The 23,426-nt window shown below is 34.4% G+C and overlaps 1 protein-coding gene across 1 annotated transcript in view; it reads left to right on the top strand.

The window, feature by feature from the left end:
- Positions 1-23,426, top strand: part of LOC145668024 (C-type mannose receptor 2-like) — a 102,915-nt gene that overhangs the window by 11,650 nt on the left and 67,839 nt on the right. Inside the window, exon 2 of the mRNA XM_081735489.1 lies at positions 22,761-22,943. Within this exon, the coding sequence (XP_081591615.1) occupies positions 22,761-22,943 (183 nt within the window). The remainder of the gene's footprint in view (positions 1-22,760; positions 22,944-23,426) is intronic.

The raw sequence follows: 23,426 nt of genomic DNA on the forward strand, positions 1-23,426 counted from the left end.
CTTTTTAGGGGGTGTACTCGTTCCCTTTTATGAACATATTTTTAGGGGTGAACTCGTTCCCTTTTATGAGCATATTTTCCAACCCCTATTTTAACATAGCAGATAACACATAAGATTACGAACATATATAAGAGCAGATAACACATAGCAGATAATGCATAAAGCAAGGGTGTATTCGTTCTCTTTTATGATCACTTTTTCAACCCCTATTTGAACATGGCAGATAACACATAAGATTACGAACACATAGAAGAGCAGATAACACATAACATAGCAAGGGTGTATTCATTCCCTTTTATGATCACTTTTTCAACCCCTATTTGAACATAGCAGACAATACATAAGACTACGTAACATAGCAAAGGTGTATTCATTCCCTTTTATGATCACTTTTTCAACCCCTATTTGAACATAGCAGACAATACATAAGACTACGTAACATAGCAGGGGTGTACTCGTTCCCTTTTAAGAGCACTTTTTTCAACCCCTATTTTAACATAGCAGATAACACATAAGATTACGAACACATATAAGAGCATAAGACAACGTAACATAGCAGGGGTGTACTCGTTCTCTTTTATGAGCACTTTTTCAACCACAATTTTAACATAACAGAAATGACATATGAATACGTAACATAGCAGAGCTAATAAAAGACTATGGCTTATTTTTCAACCCTTATAAGACTATGTAACATAGCAGGGGTGTACTCATTCCAACCCTTATTTTAACATAACAGAAATAGCAGACAATGAGCAAAGATTACAATCGAACACCAACGGTCTACAGATAGTCATTTTAGAGGGTGTATTCATTCATTCTCTTTGATGACCATTTTTTCCACCCCTAATTGAAATTACACAGCAGAGCAGATAATACATAAGATTCGTTTCCTTTTATGAACACTTTTAGGGGTGTTTTCGTTCTCTTTTATGATTACTTTTTCAACCCCTATTTGAACATTTTAACATAGCAGAAATGACACAAGCATGTCCTCAAACTACTAACCATCGTGAACAAAGGTCAAACTCAAAAACGAAACAACATATCGAGGTGCTGTTTCCACATTTAGCAATTGGTCATCAGCTAGTACATGTTAAAAAAGTACTGACCATCGAGGTCAAAGGTCAAAACTCCGAAACAGATCCACATATTGAGATGGTTTTATCACATTTAGTAATTGGCTATCAACTACTACAAGTTCCAAAAATAGTGGCCATCGAGGTCAAAGGTCAAAATACATAAAATCAAATAACTCTTAAATGGATCGACATACTGAGGTGCTGTTTCCACTGGTCATCAACTACTACAAGTTCCAAAAATAGTGGCCATCGAGGTCAAAGGTCAAAATACTTAAAACCAAATAACTCTTAAATGGATCAACATACTGAGGTGCTGTTTCCACATTTAGCAAGAGGTCATCAACTACTACATGCCTCAGAATTAGTGGCCATCAAGGTCAAACGTCAAAATACTTAAAACCTAATAACTCGAAAACGGAGCCAAATATTGAGGTGCTGTTTTCACATTTAGTAATTGGTCATCAACTACTACAAGTTCCAAAAATAATAACCATCGAGGTCAAAGGTCAAAATATTTAAAACCTAATAACTCGAAAATGGATTCATATATTGAGGTGCTGTTTCCAAATCTAGTAATTGGTCATCAACTACTACAAGTTCAAAAATAATGACCATCGAGGTCAAAGGTCAAAATACTTAAAACCCAATAACTCGAAAACGGAGTCACATATTGAGGTGGTGTTTCCACACTTAGTAATTGCTCATCAACTACTACAAGTTCCAAAAATAATTACCATCGAGGTCAAAGGTCAAAATACTTAAAACCTAATAACTCGAAAACAAAGCACCGTATTGAGGTGCTGTTTCCAAATCTAGTAATATGTCATCAACTACTACAAGTTTAAAAAATAATGGTCATCGAGGTCAAAGGTCCATCTCGTAAACGAAACCACATATTGAGATAACGTTTACTCATTTAGTAAATTTGTGTGTTCTATTCAGTTTTGTACAAAGCAGAAAAAAGTGAAGGAATAAATTTGAGTTGCTTATTTACTTTTGTATTAATGAGAAAGAAATTAATAAAACACAATTATAACTAGCGCAGAATTTCTGTAACGCAAAAATTAATTTGGATGGAGTATTTATTTTTCGACTAACAAGAAAGAAAGCAAAGATATGCCATATTAACTAGCTGAGAATTTTATATCATCTTGTACTATTTAAACAAACGAAGAGATAAATTTAAGTGATCTATTCCATTTTGTACCAAGGAGAAATGCCCTTTTAACAAGCTCAGAATTTATAAAAAAAGCGAAGAAGGTCCATTTTATCTATTTAAATAAACGAAGGGATAAATTTAAGTTATCTATTCCATTTTGTACCAAGGAGAAATGCCATTTTTATCTAGCTCAGAATTTCTACTGCACGTTGTATTATTTAAACAAAACGAAGGGCTAAATTTGAGAAAGCGAACATGGACCATTTTACTCAAATTTGGATGGAGTATTTAGCTTTTATGAACCAGAAAAAAGTGAGGAAGGTACATTTTTACTAGTTCAATATTTCTGTACATTTTGTACTACCCAAATAAACGAAAGAATAAATTTGGATAATCTATTTTTATTTTTGTACTAATCAGAAGAAAATCAAAGAAGGGTCATTTTAACTAGCCAAGCAGAAAAACGAAAGAATTAACACTTTGTACTAGTTAAGTTATCAAAGGTATAAATTTGTACTGATAAGAAAAGAAGAAGGTTCAGCATTCTATACTTTTTGTGTCATTTATTGGAGTGTCCTATTTCCTTTTGTATTAACGAGAACCATTTTTAACAGGCTTAGAATTTTATACCGTTTTGTAAAATTTGTTCCAAACCGTAAAAAGCAAGGAAATACCATTTTTAAGCTAACCAGAAAAAGCGAAGAAATGCCTTTTTAACTATCTCAGAATTTCTTGACCATGTTGTACTATTTAAAGAAGCGAAGGGATAATTCAATTTTTTACCAACGAGAAATGCCATTTTAACTTGGCTCATACTTTGAGTGGTGTATTTATTTTTGTACCAAGCAGAAAAAGTAAACAAAGGTATAAATTTATACTGACCGGAAAAGCGAAGACATTTAAAAAACAATAAAATTATTGGAGGTGTTCTATTTCCTTTTGTACCAACGAGAACCATTTTCAACTGGCTTAGAATTTGATATCTTTTCGTAATATTTGTACTATACAAAAAGCAAGGAAATACCATTTTAAATAGCTCAGAATTTCTTGACCATGTTGCACTATTTAAAGAAGCGAAGGGATAAATTCAATTTTTCATCAACGAGAAATGCCAGTTTAACTAACTCAGCATTTTATACCATTTTGAATTTTTTAATAAACAAGGGAGTATTCTTGCACTAACCAGAAAAAAGCAAAAAAAGAACTTTTGTACCACTCCAATTAACGAAATAATAAATTTAGGCGTTCTACGTTTTATACCCACGAGAAAAAATTAACATCCATTTTATTTAAATAAACAAAAGAATAAATTTGTACTAACTAGAAAAAGCGAAAAAGGATCATTTTAACTGACTCAGAAATTCTATACCATTTGTACTAATTACGAAAGGATAACTTTTGAATGAGCATTTTAACTAACTAGAATTTTATAACATTTTATAATATTCAAATAAACGAAGAAATAAATTCGTATGGATTATTTAGTTTTGTACCAAGTAGAAAACGGAATCCAGCAAGGTATATTTTAACTAACTCAGCATTTTTTACCTTTTTTGTAAAATTTGTACCAAACCGAAAAAGCAAGAAAATACCATTTTAACTAGCTCAGAGTGTTATAACTTTTTGTGCTTTTGGTCTACCCAATTTCTTGACCATGTTGTACTTTTTAAACAAACAAAGGAATAAATTTGTGTGACCTATTCACTTTTGTAGCAAGTAGAAAAATGAAAGAATAAATTTGAATGGTTTAAGCAAAGAAGGCAATCTATACCTTTTTGTGCTATTAAATTTGAGTGACCTATTCAATTTTGTACCAAGTAGAAAAAATTTTGTTTGCAATTAAAAAAGCGGAGAAGGTCCATTTTTAAATAGTTCAGTATTTATGTACTTTCTGTACCAACCAGAGAATAAACAAAGAAAGACCATATTCTGCTACTCAAACAAACGAAGGAATAAATTTGTGTGACCTATTCACTTTTATAGCAAGCAGAAAAAGCCCCTTTTAGTTTTGTACCAACAACGAAGGCCCATTTTGTATTACTAATAAATTTGCTGGTCTATTTCATTTTTTTGGTAACAATCAGAAGAAAAGCTCAGAATTTATACCTTTGTGGTGTATTATTTTTGTGTCATCCAGAGAGCAATTTAAATTGCCTCTCCCTGACAATTCAGTTGCCAGAGTCCAATGCTTGTAATCTATTAAATTCTAAATATTACAATACTACAAATTGATCCATTTAACAGTTCAATTCTCTGTAACCCTTTGTAATTTTAGCCCTAATATGTTCTTCTATTCATACACAATCAAATGCATATTCTAGAGTGTCTCAGTGTTCATTTACAGAATTAATTAATTGTTTATCTTTCTCTACTATTTCTACTATTTCATTTCTACTATTTCTTTGATATAATAATCACACTCTGTAATGTATTCATATACCAGATTAATTTTTTTCCAAAGTATAAGTGTTCTTAATATTACAACCTTTAAAATGCTTCTTTAAATAAAGTTTATAGATTTTCTCTCTCATTTCACGTTTAATTAAGATCGTCCACACTTTTTGTAATAATTCGTAATCATACTGCAGCAAACAGTTGTGATCTTTTTCATTTTCATTATGTTCAGAACATGCTTCACATAATAATACTGAATTTGATGTGTACTCATTAAATAATTGTATAACACAAGTATCACAAATATTTTCACTAGTACAATCGCACTTATTAGCTTCCACTCCAAAACAAGTAATATTTGAAATATGTCTTCATCACTTTCCGTTAGTATTTCATCATTATATCTATTATAGCGTCTAAAATAATCCACTTCTTCTATTTCTTGTGTTGGATATATGATTCTCATTTTACCACGTAATTCATCTGGCAAATCAGGGTCAGACGGGCGAATTAACAGTATAGGTTTTTCGTTTTCACGCTGAATTTCTTTTTCTCTAGGTGAAACATAAACAATCTCCATGGTAGGCATTTTTCTGCACTTCAGCAAAAACAAATCAAATATATATTTTTTTATATCTACAATACAAGCATTCTATGCATTCTCCGTGTTTAATAATATCTTTCAAGGAATGCAAAGAAACAATTCGTTAATATAACATAATGATGTATGTTCTATTATTTTCCAAATATACTTCGTAAACTTATATTCCATTATAATAAAATACATAAATGCAAAAATATATATTTGAAATTTCGGGAAAGAAAGTTTAAATAATAATTGAATCGTTGAGCAATAGGCAGTACCTTAGGACCCTCACTATACTAGCAATACAACTGTTAGGTAACGCATTCGTAACGTTGCTTAAACATCTGCAGCACTCTTTATAGATGGTATGGAACATGGAACTTTGAAAACTTTTCTTTTCCTTGATGAGATGATTCATACTTTGACATGATCTCTTCTTCTTCTGGCTTTCCTTCTGCCTTTTCCTCTATCAGCGCTGTGATCAAAAATGGTCATGCATGCTGTCATGATTTGTCGTTCTTCATCAGTTTTTTTAGTACGCTAATTGCTATGGATTAAGTTATAATTGAATTATGACGCAATTTAGTTAGTGACCGGGAAACTTTGGACTTTAGCATCGCCGTTAGAATTTTGTCAACCTAATTCGCTAAACACACGCCATAGCCATATAGTGACGGGAGAGGCAATTTAAATTGTTCTCTGGATGACACAAAAATAATACAAAATGTAGCACCACAAAGGTATAAAATTCTGAGCTTTTCTTCTGATTGTTACCAAAAAATTAAATAGACCAGCAAATTTATTAGAGTAATACAAAATGGGCCTTCGTTGTTGGTACAAAACTAAAAGGGGCTTTTTCTGCTTGCTATAAAAGTGAATAGGTCACACAAATTTATTCCTTCGTTTGTTTGAGTAGCAGAATATGGTCTTTCTTTGTTTATTCTCTGGTTGGTACAGAAAGTACATAAATACTGAACTATTTAAAAATGGACCTTCTCCGCTTTTTTAATTGCAAATAAAATTTTTTCTACTTGGTACAAAATTGAATAGGTCACTCAAATTTAATAGCACAAAAAGGTATAGATTGCCTTCTTTGCTTAAACCATTCAAATTTATTCTTTCATTTTTCTACTTGCTACAAAAGTGAATAGGTCACACAAATTTATTCCTTTGTTTGTTTAAAAAGTACAACATGGTCAAGAAATTGGGTAGACCAAAAGCACAAAAAGTTATAACACTCTGAGCTAGTTAAAATGGTATTTTCTTGCTTTTTCGGTTTGGTACAAATTTTACAAAAAAGGTATAAAATGCTGAGTTAGTTAAAATATACCTTGCTGGATTCCGTTTTCTACTTGGTACAAAACTAAATAATCCATACGAATTTATTTCTTCGTTTATTTGAATATTATAAAATGTTATAAAATTCTGAGTTAGTTAAAATGCTCATTCAAAAGTTATCCTTTCGTAATTAGTACAAAATGGTATACAACTTCTGAGTCAGCTAAAATGATCCTTTTTCGCTTTTTCTAGTTAGTACAAATTTATTCTTTTGTTTATTTAAATAAAATGGATGTTAATTTTTTCTCGTGGGTATAAAACGTAGAACGCCTAAATTTATTATTTCGTTAATTGGAGTGGTACAAAAGTTCTTTTTTTGCTTTTTTCTGGTTAGTACAAGTATATTCCTTTGTTTATTAAAAAAATCAAAATGGTATAAAATGCTGAGTTATTTAAACTGGCATTTCTCGTTGATGAAAAATTGAATTTATCCCTTCGCTTCTTTAAATAGTGCAACATGGTCAAGAAATTCTGAGCTATTTAAAATGGTATTTCCTTGCTTTTTGTATAGTACAAATATTACGAAAAGATATCAAATTCTAAGCCAGTTGAAAATGGTTCTCGTTGGTACAAAAGGAAATAGAACACCTCCAATAATTTTATTGTTTTTTAAATGTCTTCGCTTTTCCGGTCAGTACAAATTTATACCTTTGTTTACTTTTTCTGCTTGGTACAAAAATAAATACACCACTCAAATTATGAGCCAAGTTAAAATGGCATTTCTCGTTGGTAAAAAATTGAATTATCCCTTCGCTTCTTTAAATAGTACAACATGGTCAAGAAATTCTGAGATAGTTAAAAAGGCATTTCTTCGCTTTTTCTGGTTAGCTTAAAAATGGTATTTCCTTGCTTTTTACGGTTTGGAACAAATTTTACAAAACGGTATAAAATTCTAAGCCTGTTAAAAATGGTTCTCGTTAATACAAAAGGAAATAGGACACTCCAATAAATGACACAAAAAGTATAGAATGCTGAACCTTCTTCTTTTCTGATCAGTACAAATTTATACCTTTGATAACTTAACTAGTACAAAGTGTTAATTCTTTCGTTTTTCTGCTTGGCTAGTTAAAATGACCCTTCTTTGATTTTCTTCTGATTAGTACAAAAATAAAAATAGATTATCCAAATTTATTCTTTCGTTTATTTGGGTAGTACAAAATGTACAGAAATATTGAACTAGTAAAAATGTACCTTCCTCACTTTTTTCTGGTTCATAAAAGCTAAATACTCCATCCAAATTTGAGTAAAATGATCCATGTTCGCTTTCTCAAATTTAGCCCTTCGTTTTGTTTAAATAATACAACGTGCAGTAGAAATTCTGAGCTAGATAAAAATGGCATTTCTCCTTGGTACAAAATGGAATAGATCACTTAAATTTATCCCTTCGTTTATTTAAATAGATAAAATGGACCTTCTTCGCTTTTTTTATAAATTCTGAGCTTGTTAAAAGGGCATTTCTCCTTGGTACAAAATGGAATAGATCACTTAAATTTATCTCTTCGTTTGTTTAAATAGTACAAGATGATATAAAATTCTCAGCTAGTTAATATGGCATATCTTTGCTTTCTTTCTTGTTAGTCGAAAAATAAATACTCCATCCAAATTAATTTTTGCGTTACAGAAATTCTGCGCTAGTTATAATTGTGTTTTATTGATTTCTTTCTCATTAATACAAAAGTAAATAAGCAACTCAAATTTATTCCTTCACTTTTTTCTGCTTTGTACAAAACTGAATAGAACACACAAATTTACTAAATGAGTAAACGTTATCTCAATATGTGGTTTCGTTTACGAGATGGACCTTTGACCTCGATGACCATTATTTTTTAAACTTGTAGTAGTTGATGACATATTACTAGATTTGGAAACAGCACCTCAATACGGTGCTTTGTTTTCGAGTTATTAGGTTTTAAGTATTTTGACCTTTGACCTCGATGGTAATTATTTTTGGAACTTGTAGTAGTTGATGAGCAATTATTAAGTGTGGAAACACCACCTCAATATGTGACTCCGTTTTCGAGTTATTGGGTTTTAAGTATTTTGACCTTTGACCTCGATGGTCATTATTTTTGAACTTGTAGTAGTTGATGACCAATTACTAGATTTGGAAACAGCACCTCAATATATGAATCCATTTTCGAGTTATTAGGTTTTAAATATTTTGACCTTTGACCTCGATGGTTATTATTTTTGGAACTTGTAGTAGTTGATGACCAATTACTAAATGTGAAAACAGCACCTCAATATTTGGCTCCGTTTTCGAGTTATTAGGTTTTAAGTATTTTGACGTTTGACCTTGATGGCCACTAATTCTGAGGCATGTAGTAGTTGATGACCTCTTGCTAAATGTGGAAACAGCACCTCAGTATGTTGATCCATTTAAGAGTTATTTGGTTTTAAGTATTTTGACCTTTGACCTCGATGGCCACTATTTTTGGAACTTGTAGTAGTTGATGACCAGTGGAAACAGCACCTCAGTATGTCGATCCATTTAAGAGTTACTTAGTTTTATGTATGTTGACCTTTGACCTCGATGGCCACTATTTTTGGAACTTGTAGTAGTTGATAGCCAATTACTAAATGTGATAAAACCATCTCAATATGTGGATCTGTTTCGGAGTTTTGACCTTTGACCTCGATGGTCAAGTACTTTTTTAACATGTACTAGCTGATGACCAATTGCTAAATGTGGAAACAGCACCTCGATATGTTGTTTCGTTTTTGAGTTTGACCTTTGTTCACGATGGTTAGTAGTTTGAGGACATGCTTGTGTCATTTCTGCTATGTTAAAATGTTCAAATAGGGGTTGAAAAAGTAATCATAAAAGAGAACGAAAACACCCCTAAAAGTGTTCATAAAAGGAAACGAATCTTATGTATTATCTGCTCTGCTGTGTAATTTCAATTAGGGGTGGAAAAAATGGCCATCAAAGAGAATGAATGAATACACCCTCTAAAATGACTATCTGTAGACCGTTGGTGTTCGATTGTAATCTTTGCTCATTGTCTGCTATTTCTGTTATGTTAAAATAAGGGTTGGAATGAGTACACCCCTGCTATGGTACATAGTCTTATAAGGGTTGAAAAATAAGCCATAGTCTTTTATTAGCTCTGCTATGTTACGTATTCATATGTCATTTCTGTTATGTTAAAATAGTGGTTGAAAAAGTGCTCATAAAAGAGAACGAGCACGTCCCTGCTATGTTACGTTGTCTTATGCTCTTATATGTGTTCGTAATCTTATGTGTTATCTGCTATGTTAAAATAGGGGTTGAAAAAAGTGCTCATAAAAGGGAACGAGTATACCCCTGCTATTTTACGTAGTCTTATGTATTGTCTGCTATGTTCAAATAGGGGTTGAAAAAGTGATCATAAAAGAGAACGAATACACCCTTGATTTATGCATTATCTGCTATGTGTTCTTTGCTCTTATATGTGTTCGTAATCTTATGTGTTATCTGCTATGTTAAAATAGGGGTTGGAAAATATGCTCATAAAAGGGAACGAGTTCACCCCTAAAAATATGCTCATAAAAGGGAACGAGTATACCCCCAGAAAAGTGCTCATAAAAGGGAACTAATTCACCCCTAAAATGGAGGTCGTAAAAGACCGTGGGTTCACGGTGTAAGGTGCTCAATTTCCCCAGGTGCTCCTGAGTTGTTCTATGTTGGCCAATACTGTTCCAGATCGATCCATTTTCTACTACTACTACTGATACAATTATGTTAATAAGAAATATCTTTAAAAGAAATCATAAACATCTACCCACAGTTGTTAATTAAACGTTTTTACAAGGAGTTGTTCAATAAGGGCTTAAGTCTGAAACTTGCAGTTGGAGAAAAACGCTGTTGAAAATTTTAGTTGTTTTTTTTTTTTACATAAAACAATGTAATATGCAGGGTTTTTTTTCCGATACTCAATTGAAATGCTACCAGGAGACTATCAAGCATGGCAAAAGCGACAAATGCGTTTGATGCAAAAAAAAGAAAAAAGAAAGAAAAAAAGAAAAAGAAAAAGCGTAAACTCTCTTACTACATCAAATTCCTCAATTTCAAGTGAGTTTCGTTTATCAGTGTAAAACTATGATAGAGTTTAAAATTATGTGGACTCAACACTCAAATTTGAAGTAGTTAATCTTATACTGGTTGCAATAGATTCGTAAGATTAAAAATACAAGTAAAATCTGTTACTCGGACACTGGCCATATGCTCCATTAGAAAGCCATATCAGAAACCCATTTCCGTTTTGCTTTACTGTTTTTGTTCTATGCGACAAAGGTTAAAACCGGAAATCATTAATGAGAAACACTTTCGGTTTGAATAACTGGTTAAAGGAGGAGATAGAACTTATCCTTGAAAAGCTGAATCAATTGAAAAAAGAAAAGAAAAGAAAAGAAAAAGAAAATATCTTAATCTCTCTTTTACCATTCTTGATCTACGCTAATACTAATTTTGTTCAATGTAGGGGAGTTATTTAGGGGTGGCAGGAGGGAGCAATTGCCCCCGCCCCAAGAGTTTTGAGGAACATATATACTTTAATTGTATACTAATATACTGGTACAAAACATGAAAGTCTTATGTGGTGGTGCTCTTGCTCCCCCCCCCCCCCAAGCGAAGTCTGAAATGACGCTCCTGGTTCAATGGCGATAAATGTTGAAACAAGAAATAGTTAATTTGAACTACTTCCTGTTTGAATAGAAGATTAATGGAAAAGTTAGAGCTTATTATGGGTAGCTGAATCAATTGCATAAAAGCCCATCTCGATATGTATTATCGTTTTGCTCTAGGGAATCAATGTTGAAACTGGAAGTAGTAGTAAATTTAAACCATTCTAGTTTAGGTTGAGTATTTCGAGTTGTGATGATATGCTCTCTTGAAATTGAATCGTTCGCAGAAAACCGCTAGGCGCTATCTAATACAATTTTGTTCTTTTGGTGGTAAATGTTGAAACCGGAAACTGTTTATTTTAAGCACTGCCGGTTTCAGAAAAGGTTCAGTGGGGACAGAACCTAATTTTGGGACGTTGAATCAACTGCAAAAAACACCATCTCAATATCTCTTAACATTTTTTGATCTACAAAATTCAATATTGAAACCCAAGTAGAAGTAAATTTCAATTACTTTTGGTTTTAGTACAGTGTTTGAAAAAAATCATGAAACGTTGCCTTGAGACGCTGAATCGTTAAAAACAAAAACTTATCGGTACCTTTTACCATTTATGTTATATGGCAATAAAGTTGAAACTGAAAATGACTAATCTGATTCACTTCCGGTCTGAATAGAGAGTTAACAGAGGACAGGGGTGTAGCCAGCAGGTTTGTGTAGGGGGAACCCGTCGTTTTTGAGGGGGGCCAGCTACAATGTACAAAGCCAAAAAAAAGTGTTGCTGCTAGTGTTTTTGAGGTCTGAAAGAAAGGAAAATTTTGGTTTTCTTCTGGAAAACTAAAAACTATTTTAGCTTATTATTATTATTATTATTATTATTATTATTATTATTATTATTATTCTCCTACACATTAAGAGACTTTTGACTAGCTAATAGCACATTGACAAGGTGTTGGACCCGATTGTGGCCCTTTTAGTGCAGGTCTTGTCAGGGACTGATTTCCAGCAGGATAATGCACGCCTTCACGCTGTACGTACTGTCCTACACTTCCAGGCTGGGCACAATATTCTTCTGGTCTCAGGGTCGGAGTGTTTATCCGTTCTCTCTTCGCTCGAATACATCTGGTCGATGTTGCACAACCTTCTCTCACCTGCGAACCTTGCTTGTCTTTACCACACGTCGCACAGAACAGTATGTTTTATCATTTGCTACCTGTAGCATTAGGAAGTAGCCTGCTGACTTTGGCTCTGCTATCTTGTCTCTTTCTTGGTGTTGCCTTTTTGATGACGATCGCTGTCAAAAGAAATCGCATAGTTTGGAAGCGTACCTGAGTTTCACAATGTGAAGTGAAACTCACTCTGTTGGGGGTAGATCTGAGTGTGGGAGTTGGAAGTTAGCACATACCCGGAAAATGAAGAGCTATCAGAGAGTTAGCCAGTGTAAAATAGTTGGAGAGGCATTAGAATGAAATGTTAATTGTTAATAAGTGTGTACATGTATTCCAAACAATTGACAATCATTTGACAACTCCACATGGAGTCATATTGCCACAGTTCCGAATGGTGTTCTTTAACTTAGTGCTCGATTCTCCATTCCCAAGACCAGCTTCCTTGTTCTTACATTGCCGAACATCTGTTTCATATTAGCCATAGTAATCATTGTAGCCTATTATGTGTTTTGTGAACGAATAGAAGTGTACATCTGATTCCCTTAAATATGATGGGTGTCACAAAATTCACGCAAAATTTGAATTTTGCGCCATTTGTCCGGTAAGGTATTCCAAAGGGGAAAAACAGCGTGATTGTTACGCGTTTTGATTGTTAAGCAGTATTTTAAAATTAATGAAGGTTTGGCAGCTAAAATACACAATTTTCATACAAAATATGGTCGGAATCGTGATTTAACATCACCTGTGAAGAGATTAATTAAACAAATCAGGGAGACTGGATCAATTTGTGATCTTAAATACTTTAGCCACCCTTCAACAAGTCCGTCAATACAATGGGGCCGCGGTGGCTCAGTGGTCAGTTCAGCGCTCGCAACGAGGCGAGTAACATCGTCTCTGCCGTCGCTCCAGTTGCGCGTGTTTCTTTACATCGATACCTTTTTATGCGAAGTTAAAGTTTCAGTGTGACTTACTTTCAGTTTGAAGTTATAACTTTATAAGCATTTTTAGTGCATATTTATTATTGTTCATAGTTTGGTGACGTTTATCGTCGAATTAGTGCCATGAGTTGCATACGAGCAAATACATTGCGCATCAACTTTGTCACGGTGAGTCAAAAGCCCACGTCTATTGCCGTTCATGAATGGATACGTAAGGTATTTAAGTTAACTGTTGATCAGGTGTTGTCCATTGAAATGGACTTTATACGTAAGAATTTATATCTGAAATTAATTAACAAAGTGTTATGTGAACAAATCCTAGCTAATACTAATGGAGTAGTGACCTACTCAGATAATAATGGGGACCATGTGTTGCCTATTGATTTGGCGGATAATTCTGTGGTAATAGTCAAGGTGTCCTTATGCCCCATGGAACTTAGTGACATGCAATTATCCCGTGTGCTCTCCCAATATGGCGATGTCACTAGTATTGTCGACGAACAATATTCAAAGGAACATGTCTATGCTATCAGAACGGGTCGTAAGCCTGTTAAAATGACTATTAAACGAAACATTCCTTCGTTTATCACGGTCTGTGGTTTACGTTTGTTTACCAGCTTTCCTGGTCAAATTCAAACTTGCGCCATCTGCAACTCCCCCGACCATTTTGTTCAGGGGTGTTCCAAGAAGAGGAATTCACGTCTTACTGTGCCATCTTCATCAACCAGTTCCATTTCTCCCATTGTGCGAGTACCTCATAATTTACCAGTGGATCCATCAGCTCCTGACACCGGTAGTTACAGTGTTTTTCCCGTGTTTCAAAAGAATGTTCTGGAATCAACTTCTTCAAATCCACCGAATAACGCAGACAACAAGCTAACAGATCCCGACATTCACTCCGAATCGGCTCCTGCAGAAGCTGCACCTTCTAATACCATGGAAGTGGAAGAAACTCAGGATACTAAAATTATTCCAGCACCCATAACACCCAGCACCGCACCAGCTGTTTCAACAGTCTAACATCAGTTTCTACGGTAAGTGATTCTGGTTTAGTCGAAGAAACTTGTCCCGTCTCTCAGACTGTACCTTTAGCTGTTCCACCAGAATTAACTCTAAACTTACAATCACGCTCTCGCGGTAGTGACTCCACAAGTGACTCAGATACAGAAATGATTCATAGTGATAAACTCAGTAAGCAAAAAGTACTCAGTAGTGTGTGTGGTAAGGACTTACGTCCCACACGATCTTCCTCTCAATCATGCACGCCAAACGCGAGTTTTAACAAAAAAGTTGAAATCAGTGGTTAATTCCGAAGGAGGGGGTCCCTAAAATTGTAGTGGCATCATAATACTATATTGTTTTATTTTTCTTTATTCTTTTCGCAGTAATATTACATCCTATTTCTCATGTGGTGTTGCGCTTGCATATATTACTGATCTCTCCTCGTTTTTATGTTTACGTTCCGTTTAGCGACTGTTAATCTCAATAAGTTAACTTCTCTAGTTAAACAACATGCCCTGAGTGATTTTATTCATCAAGAAGAAATCGATGTTTTATTCGCTCAGGAAGTCGCAGTCACGGAATTCCATTACCTACCCAATCATTCTCATGTTACCAGTGTTAGTGAAACAGTTTCAGGAACCGCCATTATTTATCGCAGCGATCTCAATTTCTTGGCACCTTTACAACATCCCAGTGAACGTATTACCACCGGAGATTTACAAAATATTCGTTTGTGCAGTGTCTATGCTAAATCTGGATCTTCGTATAAACGAGAACGAAATAATTTCTTTGCTACTGAACTCCCACCGGCTTTGTATAATGGTCGCTCCCCATGCATTCTTGCCGGGGATTATAATTGCACCCTTTCTCCCCTCGATGCTTATCCTCATTTCAGTGATTCGTCTGCTCTACGTCAACTTATAACAACCTATGACTTAGTGGATGTGTGGCGCCATTTTCATCCTAATGAACCAGGACATACATTCTTCACGTCTGGACCGTCTTCCTCTCGATTGGACAGATTCTATATCAGTAAATCTCTTCTTCAAGGGGTTCGAGATGTACAAATTACCCCATCTGCTTTAGTGACCACCTGACAGTTACAATGACCATCGATCTACCCGACTCAAAATTTTTAAAACGAAGTGGTTTGTGGTATTTTAATACATCCATCCTCCAGGAGCCTGACTACATCCATCTTATTCACGAAGAATGGGCAGCCCTTTTACACCGTCATCAATATTACAAAGGATCCCTTATGCATTTCTGGGAAGAGAGAGTCAAACCGAAGTTTCGTGTGGTTACCCAACAATATTGTCGGGATTGGAATGCTTCATATTGTACTCAGTATCAATATTACACCAATCTCTTAAGAGACTACATGAAAGAACAACTTCAAGGTAGCAATTTTCGACCTCAAATTCAAGAAATCAAAGCCCACTTATTAGCCATGCACAAACGCCGCATCCAAGGTTTCACGACTCGCAGTAAAATACATCAATATGACGACTTAGAAACTCCCGGAATTGTACAAATCAGCAAAGAACTCATGCGCGGAAAGCAGAAATTTATATCTCAGCTTAAAGATGCCACAGGTCACGTGTATGTCGGTGAGGAAGTAATACATTGTGTCACAAATCATTATAAACAGCTATATGCCAAGCCTACTTCCTTCTGTGACAGTCCTGAAATTCTCAACTATCTTCCTACAGTCTTGCAGGAACAGGATCAAGAATATCTATCTAGTCCATTTACAGTCGACGAGGTTAAATCAGCCATTGCTTCCGGCCGTCGAGGAAAATCTACGGGGATTGATTCCCTACCTCTAGAATTCTATATAACTTTTATCGATATATTAGCACCCTTTCTTACAAAGCTTTTCAATGAATATAGGCAGACTCTTGTCCTAGGTGAATCTCTCCGCACAGGTGTTACAGTTTTAGTACCTAAACATTCTCGCACTTACAGTGTTCATGATTTAAGACCTATTTCCCTTCTGTGTACGGATTTAAAAAATTTAACACGCTGTCTTACTGCACGAATAAAAGTGTTTAGTGACAAACTGCTAAGTTCACATCAATATGGAATCGGCCAAAAGAACCCGATCTATAAGGCTTTATCAAATCTTAGAGATTTCATTTCCTACCACGAACCCACTGCTCCTTCACCCGTTGCTGTTTTAGCCACGGATTATTCTCAAGCTTTTGATAGGATTAACCATGACTACTTATTCAAAGTCCTTGAGAAATATGGTTTTGGGTCCTCCTTTATTTCTCTTGTACGAGGAATTTATACGAATAGATTGTCAAAAATTAAAGTTAATGGTGGCTTAAGTAACCCAATAAACATTAATAATGGTATTTTGCAAGGTGACCCAATGTCAAGTTTATTATTCAGTTTGTCCCTTGCACCACTTATGTACGCGACTGAACGTTTACTCCCTGGTGTCTCTGTCTACAATACCAAACTGACTGTACAAAGTTACATAGATGATTCCCACTATTGTTTACAAAATCCGGCCGACATGACTTGCCTACAACGTTTATTAACATTGTATCAACAGGCTTCTGGAGCGCAACTCAATCACAGAAAAACAAAAATATTATGTATTCATCCAGAATACAATGCTCCATATAGCAACTACTATGATACGGTTCAAAGTGTCAAAATACTTGGTGTATGTATGGTGGTACAATAATATCAAACAAACCGTAGAACAGTCATATCATCTTACAGCAAATAAAATACGAAGTCGTCTTATTATTCATAGACAGCGAAACATGAACATTTTTAGTAGAAACTTATTTCTCAAAACATCTGTTTTTAGTATTTTCAGCCACATTGCACAGGTTTTACCAATGCCAGTTAAAATATCTAACCAGTTAACCAGTCAAGCTTTGTTTTTCTTATGGCATTCCAAAATCTTACGCGTGGCTAAGAATCAACTCTACCTCCCCTCACGTGAAGGAGGCATAGGCTTTTTGCACATAGAAGCACAGGCACGTGCCCTTCTTATGCACAGAAGTTGTAAGCTTGTCTGTGAACACGAGACTTCGATTACGGCTGCTATTATCAATGTCTGCTTCCACTGTTTAGACCTTCAGGCGCCAGTACACGTGTTTCCTTGGAGCTACAAATTTCCTCATTTACGTGATGTCATACTTGATATTATATATGCCTTGCTAGCAAAAGATCCCATTGAAACTGGTTCGGTCAACAACCTTTACTGGCGCTATGTTCGCTTGTGGGTTCCTAGTATACCTAATGTCGTGTTAAAGCACCCACACAAAAATTGGAATACTATGTGGAAAAACATCAACGCTTCATTTCTCACCCACAACCAACGTACAACCTGGTATTTCGTAGTCAATAATGTATACGAAACATTGGAAAAACTTCACAATATAGGTATTGTAAATAGTAATATATGCCCATACTGCAACAATCTCGATACACTAGAACATAAGTTTCATGCCTGTTCCAACGTACCAATCATCTGGACGTATTTTTGTATTTTAATTAGTAAAATTTGTCGTCTTTCCCCTCATAGCTTTACTGTAACAAAACTTATCTTGTGGCCTGATTTAAATTATTTTCCGACATTTAAAAATAATGCTATTATCTGGATTACTATACAGACAATTATGTTTCTTGTGCATACTAATAGGCCGTATCATATAGAATTATACAACCAATATTTGAAATATCAAACCAGCCTTCTCTCACCTGCACGAAAAACAAAACTTTTTGCTAACTATTTAACTGTTCTTACAGAGTTTTTGTCCACGCATAAAATAAAACACAGATGAAGCAAAAATAAAACAAAGAAAACGTAATATTAAAAAAAAGAAAGATGAAAACTGTAATACACCTTTGTCACATCAGCTCCTGATAATGTAGGAATAACTCCTGGTAAAACTACTACTGATAATGTAACTTGTCTGCCCCGTGCAGACATCTCTGTACATGTACATTGTTTTTGTTCATTATGTTATTTTTGTTTTTTTTGTTTTGTTTTGTTTAATTTTACCATATACTTTTTTTAAAAAATGTATTGATTATATTATATTATATTATATATATATATATATATATATATATATATATATATATATATATATATATATATATATATTTCTTTTTCAAAAAAAATTCTTAATATGTTCATGTATTTTGTTTGTTGATTCTCAATAAAGAAAATAAAAAAAAGTGGTAGAGCGTTCACCTCTGGTGCTTGGGGTCCCGGGTTCGATCCTAGCCCTCGCCAAATGTACATTGTGGTGGACAAACACCGTGTGCGTGAGTTTTCTCGGGATTCTCCCGTTTCCTTCACTTTCTTCATTCCACCATTTCATTCATCACTCATCATCACCGTCTCCTTTAGCCTAACCGGCATAACCGTGGGACGTAAAACTCGAAGATTTCATTTCAACATGGAAAAAGTTCGAGAAGAGTATTGCCTAGAGCAGTGCTATTCAACCGGGGGTACGGATACCCCTGGTGGTACGCGAAGGTGTTTTTCGGGGTACGTAATGCTGCTTCTGGGGATCTGTTGGAAATGTCTGTTGACAGTTCGCTGCAAATGAAATTCGATAACTTGGCAATTTGTGACTTTTGTATTTATGCTCGAAAACAGTATAATGAAATTAGTGACAGTGCTACTTCACAAATTCTTCCATTACCATCAACGTATTTGTGTGAACAGGATTTCTCTGCATTAACATTAATAATAATGAAGCACAGAAATTGCTTGAATACAGAATTAGTTCTGATTCTCGCAGTCTCGAAGATTCGACCAAGAATTGATGAGTTGGCGTCCCGGAAACAAAATCAGTCATCTCATTACTAGGTTAATTCTAAAGTTACTTTTAGTTTTGGAATTTTTAACATTGTTCTCAGTGTACGTATTATTAGGAAAAATGACGGGACGATCCTCCTCAGTAGATCTGGATATCTATCATATGTCTTGAAATTTCCCATTTTAGTTCTTTTGGATGTACACTTTATCTCCCCTGTAAATAGACTGACCCACTAATTGTCCTTTTGTCGGGTCTCTAGTTTCCTTTTTAATCCTCAGAACATATGTATTAAGTATAGTAAGTTCATTTCGATTTAATTTCTTTTAAACAGCTTCAGGGGTACACAATTGGATGGCGAACTGTGTCTAGGGGTAAGCGGGAAGAAAAGGTTGAATAGCACTGCCCTAGAACCCAAGAAAATCAGTTCGGCACCGTGATCAAGAATTAGACATTTCAAGAAGCTTTCTATAACATATTCTCTCAAAAGATCTGCATCTTCATGCTTACAAAGTTCAATTGACTCAAGAAATGAACTCTACTGACCACGTACAGCGAAGACAGTTCGTTGAATGGATTTTGGAACAACAAGTACATGTTGATATTTCGAACAAAATAATCTTTTGAGATTACCCTCATTTTAATCTTGATTGGCCACACAAATAATGCGATTTAACATTGTTGGAGGTTTTTCTTTGGGGCTTTTTGAAGTCGAAGGCTTATGCCAACAAGCCCACGGCCACCCACGTCTTAAAGAAGAAAATTGAGTGTTGTATCAACGAAATTCAGCCACATTTATGCAAAATGCTCATGAAAAGTTTCAACAAAAGAGTGCATATGTGTCTGCAAAGCCGTGGAGGCCATTTAAGAGAAATGCTAATCCATACATAACACTATACTGTATATTGTATGAATCGACAAAAGAATTACAATTTTTAATTACAAATCTGTGTAATTACTTCAAAAGTACTTTTAAATTATTTACTCTTAATTCGAAAATACTTCCTAATTAAATTAAAATGACTTCTTAAGTGAATTTTGGGCCTACTTATAGAACGCTTCGAATTTAATACTCCTCGCACACATACAGTATAGGCCTACCTATATGTCAACATTCCTGAGAGAATGTTCAAAACGTTGGTTCAATTAGTTACGTACGTGTCAGTGAAATTATATTATATGAGTGGAAGGCAAGTGTGTATACATTCTAAAGTTGATTTACGGGCTCGTTGACAGACACATATTACTTTCCATTGGGTGTAGTCTTGTAATACTTTCATTTGAAAATAATACATATTAATATATAATACATGCAATAATGCAATAATAATAATAAAATAATGCATGCAATATTAGCTATATATATATTGCAGCAAATCTCAACGTATGGGCCGCGACCCACTGGTGAGTCTTGAAGCCATTTTTGGTGGGTCACGAAATAGTTGTCTCAGACTAAATTATCTAATAAGGATTAACAATTTGAGTAGTAAAGAATGAATTTTCCGACATTTCGAATAGAACTTTTAGTATCTCACGTCGTTCTTACTATACGACTTGGTGAAACAAGAAGCTTTTAGATCTAATTGTAAGTGAAATATGACTAATTTCTAGCTTAAAGGTGTTCTATAAATAAAGCCCATGAGTAATTTATTTTGTGTGTATAGAGATGTTTGATCATTTTGTGCCTATATTTAAAGAGTATTTTCGTTGTACTTCTTGGTTGAAGTTCGAGTTCGAAAAAGACTGGAAAAGGTTAGGTAATTGGGATAGATATTGGGTTCTGAAATTAATAAAGGGTTTTAGTTCAATCGCAGGCTCAAACAACCTGAACTTTCCTGGAGCCGAACGAATTAATCGAAATAAAATAATTCATTATTTATATATTTTAGTTTATGGGAATCCCAGCCATATAAAAATTAGTGATTCTGGTCGAATACATTCTTCGAAGGCATCCTGGCCGTTCTCTTGGTTGTTAAAGAAGTGTCCGTTCAATAGGATCTCCAGATGCTGAAAAGTGGAAGTCGGTGGGCACGCATTATAGATAGGACAGCGTTTAGTATTACAATATTTATTCATATCGTGTAACATGATTAGAGTATTCCTGTTTTGCTAATGGCCAAAATAGACGATTCAGTTCTTGGTGCATTTTGTCAATGTTATGAATTCTCGTACGTGATGGATTTACGTGGATTGAGTAAGCTTTTGGGTCAGGTAGATACAAAACATCTCACGGTCACCAAAAACTTTTCTGAGTACAACGTCGGCTCTGGAAAACTTTTAGGAGTGGAAATGCGATTTAACCATTGGTAAAACAAGATTCATCTTTCCCTAAGCGTTCGGATCTGGCCAAGAAATGGATCATTTTCGTAGTTCAAGAACAGAATTAGCTTAGATTAGAATTTAAAACATTTTTGATTCGCGTAGCATCCATTTATCTATTTTGCGAAATTCGTCCATAGTTTCTTTAAATGCAGTCGTATGGTCGAATAAACAACGCCGAGTTACTCTTCAAACTCTCCTCTCGTTTCCGCTTACGTGATGGTCTGTCATTAATTCATCTTCACCAACTGCAGAATGACATCCGCCATCTTCTTATTTTTCAAACATATGTCACCACAACAGAATTTTCGAAGTTAACTTTGCACAGTATATTCGCTCATACCGTCCAAACACATTAATGTTTCGAGCTGTTTAAGCGTTTGTTTTTTTTCGCAAATTGTGTTTTGGCATCCTATTTTCTCAGTCTGAAAATAGATGAAAGTATAGGGATATTTTTATGGTCCATATATTCAGGGAGTGCAGAACAATCTCTCGAATGATATTGATATAATAGTATACGTAAACTCAACCATATATTAAAGTGAATGTATCTGAAATTATACATATGTTTTTCATAAACTCAATACATGTCAATATCCTGTTAGTTATGAAATCCATAACAAAATCAAATGGCTGGAAGACTCCAAGGAAAGTATCACTTTATTTTCCGCTGCGCGAGTCATGTTATATTTAGTCATGAGGCGCTACTAATATAAACACTAAAAGGAAGGATGTTACTTCAAAATATAATGCGAAGGACCATACCAATGATGTAGCTATAATTTTCTTTAAGCTAATATATTAATATATAATTTTTAATAGCAAGTAATAAAATCCGCAGGCGTCCCGCCAAAATTTTTGTAGCAGAGAAAATGGATGAAACTGAAAGAAATTGTATGGAAGAAGTAAAGGAATTGAAAGAAGAAATTAACGTTATATTTGTTGTTAAGTGCAACTTTTCTGAATACCGTGTTATAATGAGAAACCTCTAAATTTGTAGTAAAAGCACTACTAGGGTGACAGAAAATAAAAATAAGAACAATGAGGAAAACCCAGCAGAACTTGTCGGGTTACAATCTTGTGTTGTCTGAAGTGGAAATTCACTGAGAAATATAGCCAGGAAGAAAAGTAGGAGACAAGTTAGATACTAGAAAGTTTTAAGATGGGACAGTAAAAATAGATTTGTTTTAAATTTCCAAGAAAAATATATCAGCTGAAAGGAAGTAGACACAGGGACTAACTAACTAGTTATAAGATCACGCACAACTAACTACAATGGGTTATAGAAGAACATTTGAATTTTTTGGTTTGATTTGATATGAGTGTAGTGTTCTGTTCAACAGAATTTATACTTGACTTACTGGTTTATTTCAGGAAGCAGGGGAATCCAAGATCTTGTATTCCAAATATATGAAACTCCATATACTTTGTTTTCGCAAGAAACGTACTGGGAGAAGGCGGCTGCGCTCTGTAGATCATATGGAGGGAAACTGGCGACATTGGACACAAGCAACAAAACAACCGCCATAGTTTCTACTGTTGTTGATAGAAGACACGGTACGTACTTTGTGGTACATTGCTTGAAAACTGTAATAGTTACTGGATAATATCTACTTTGTATTAATTTGACTGCATGAACATTGATTTCAGCTTTTCCAAAACAACGACTGCTGCTTCTAACTCAACACTATAACACTGTACTATAGATATTTTCATATAGGCTATATTGTTAAAAACAACATATTTCCAGAGTTTAATAACAAGGCGATAAAGATGAAACAAGAATTTATATTGTATGTCATTCATTATTTCATTTATTGTAAGTGTATGTACGTTTGTTCCCTTTCAATTTTGACGTAAGTAAGGCAGGTACAGTACATAAGAACTAGAATCAGGCTGATGCCTTAAATCTAATATCGCAAGGATTTTGCTCAATGTAGTTATTCTCTGCTGTTTATTATTATTATTATTATTATTATTATTATTATTATTATTATTATTATTATTATTATTTCAAAGTCGAAAAATGCCAGGAAAACG

This window comes from Thermobia domestica, chromosome 13, assembly GCF_964235325.1.
Source record: "Thermobia domestica chromosome 13, izTheDome1.hap1.1, whole genome shotgun sequence".
NCBI lineage: Eukaryota > Metazoa > Arthropoda > Insecta > Zygentoma > Lepismatidae > Thermobia > Thermobia domestica.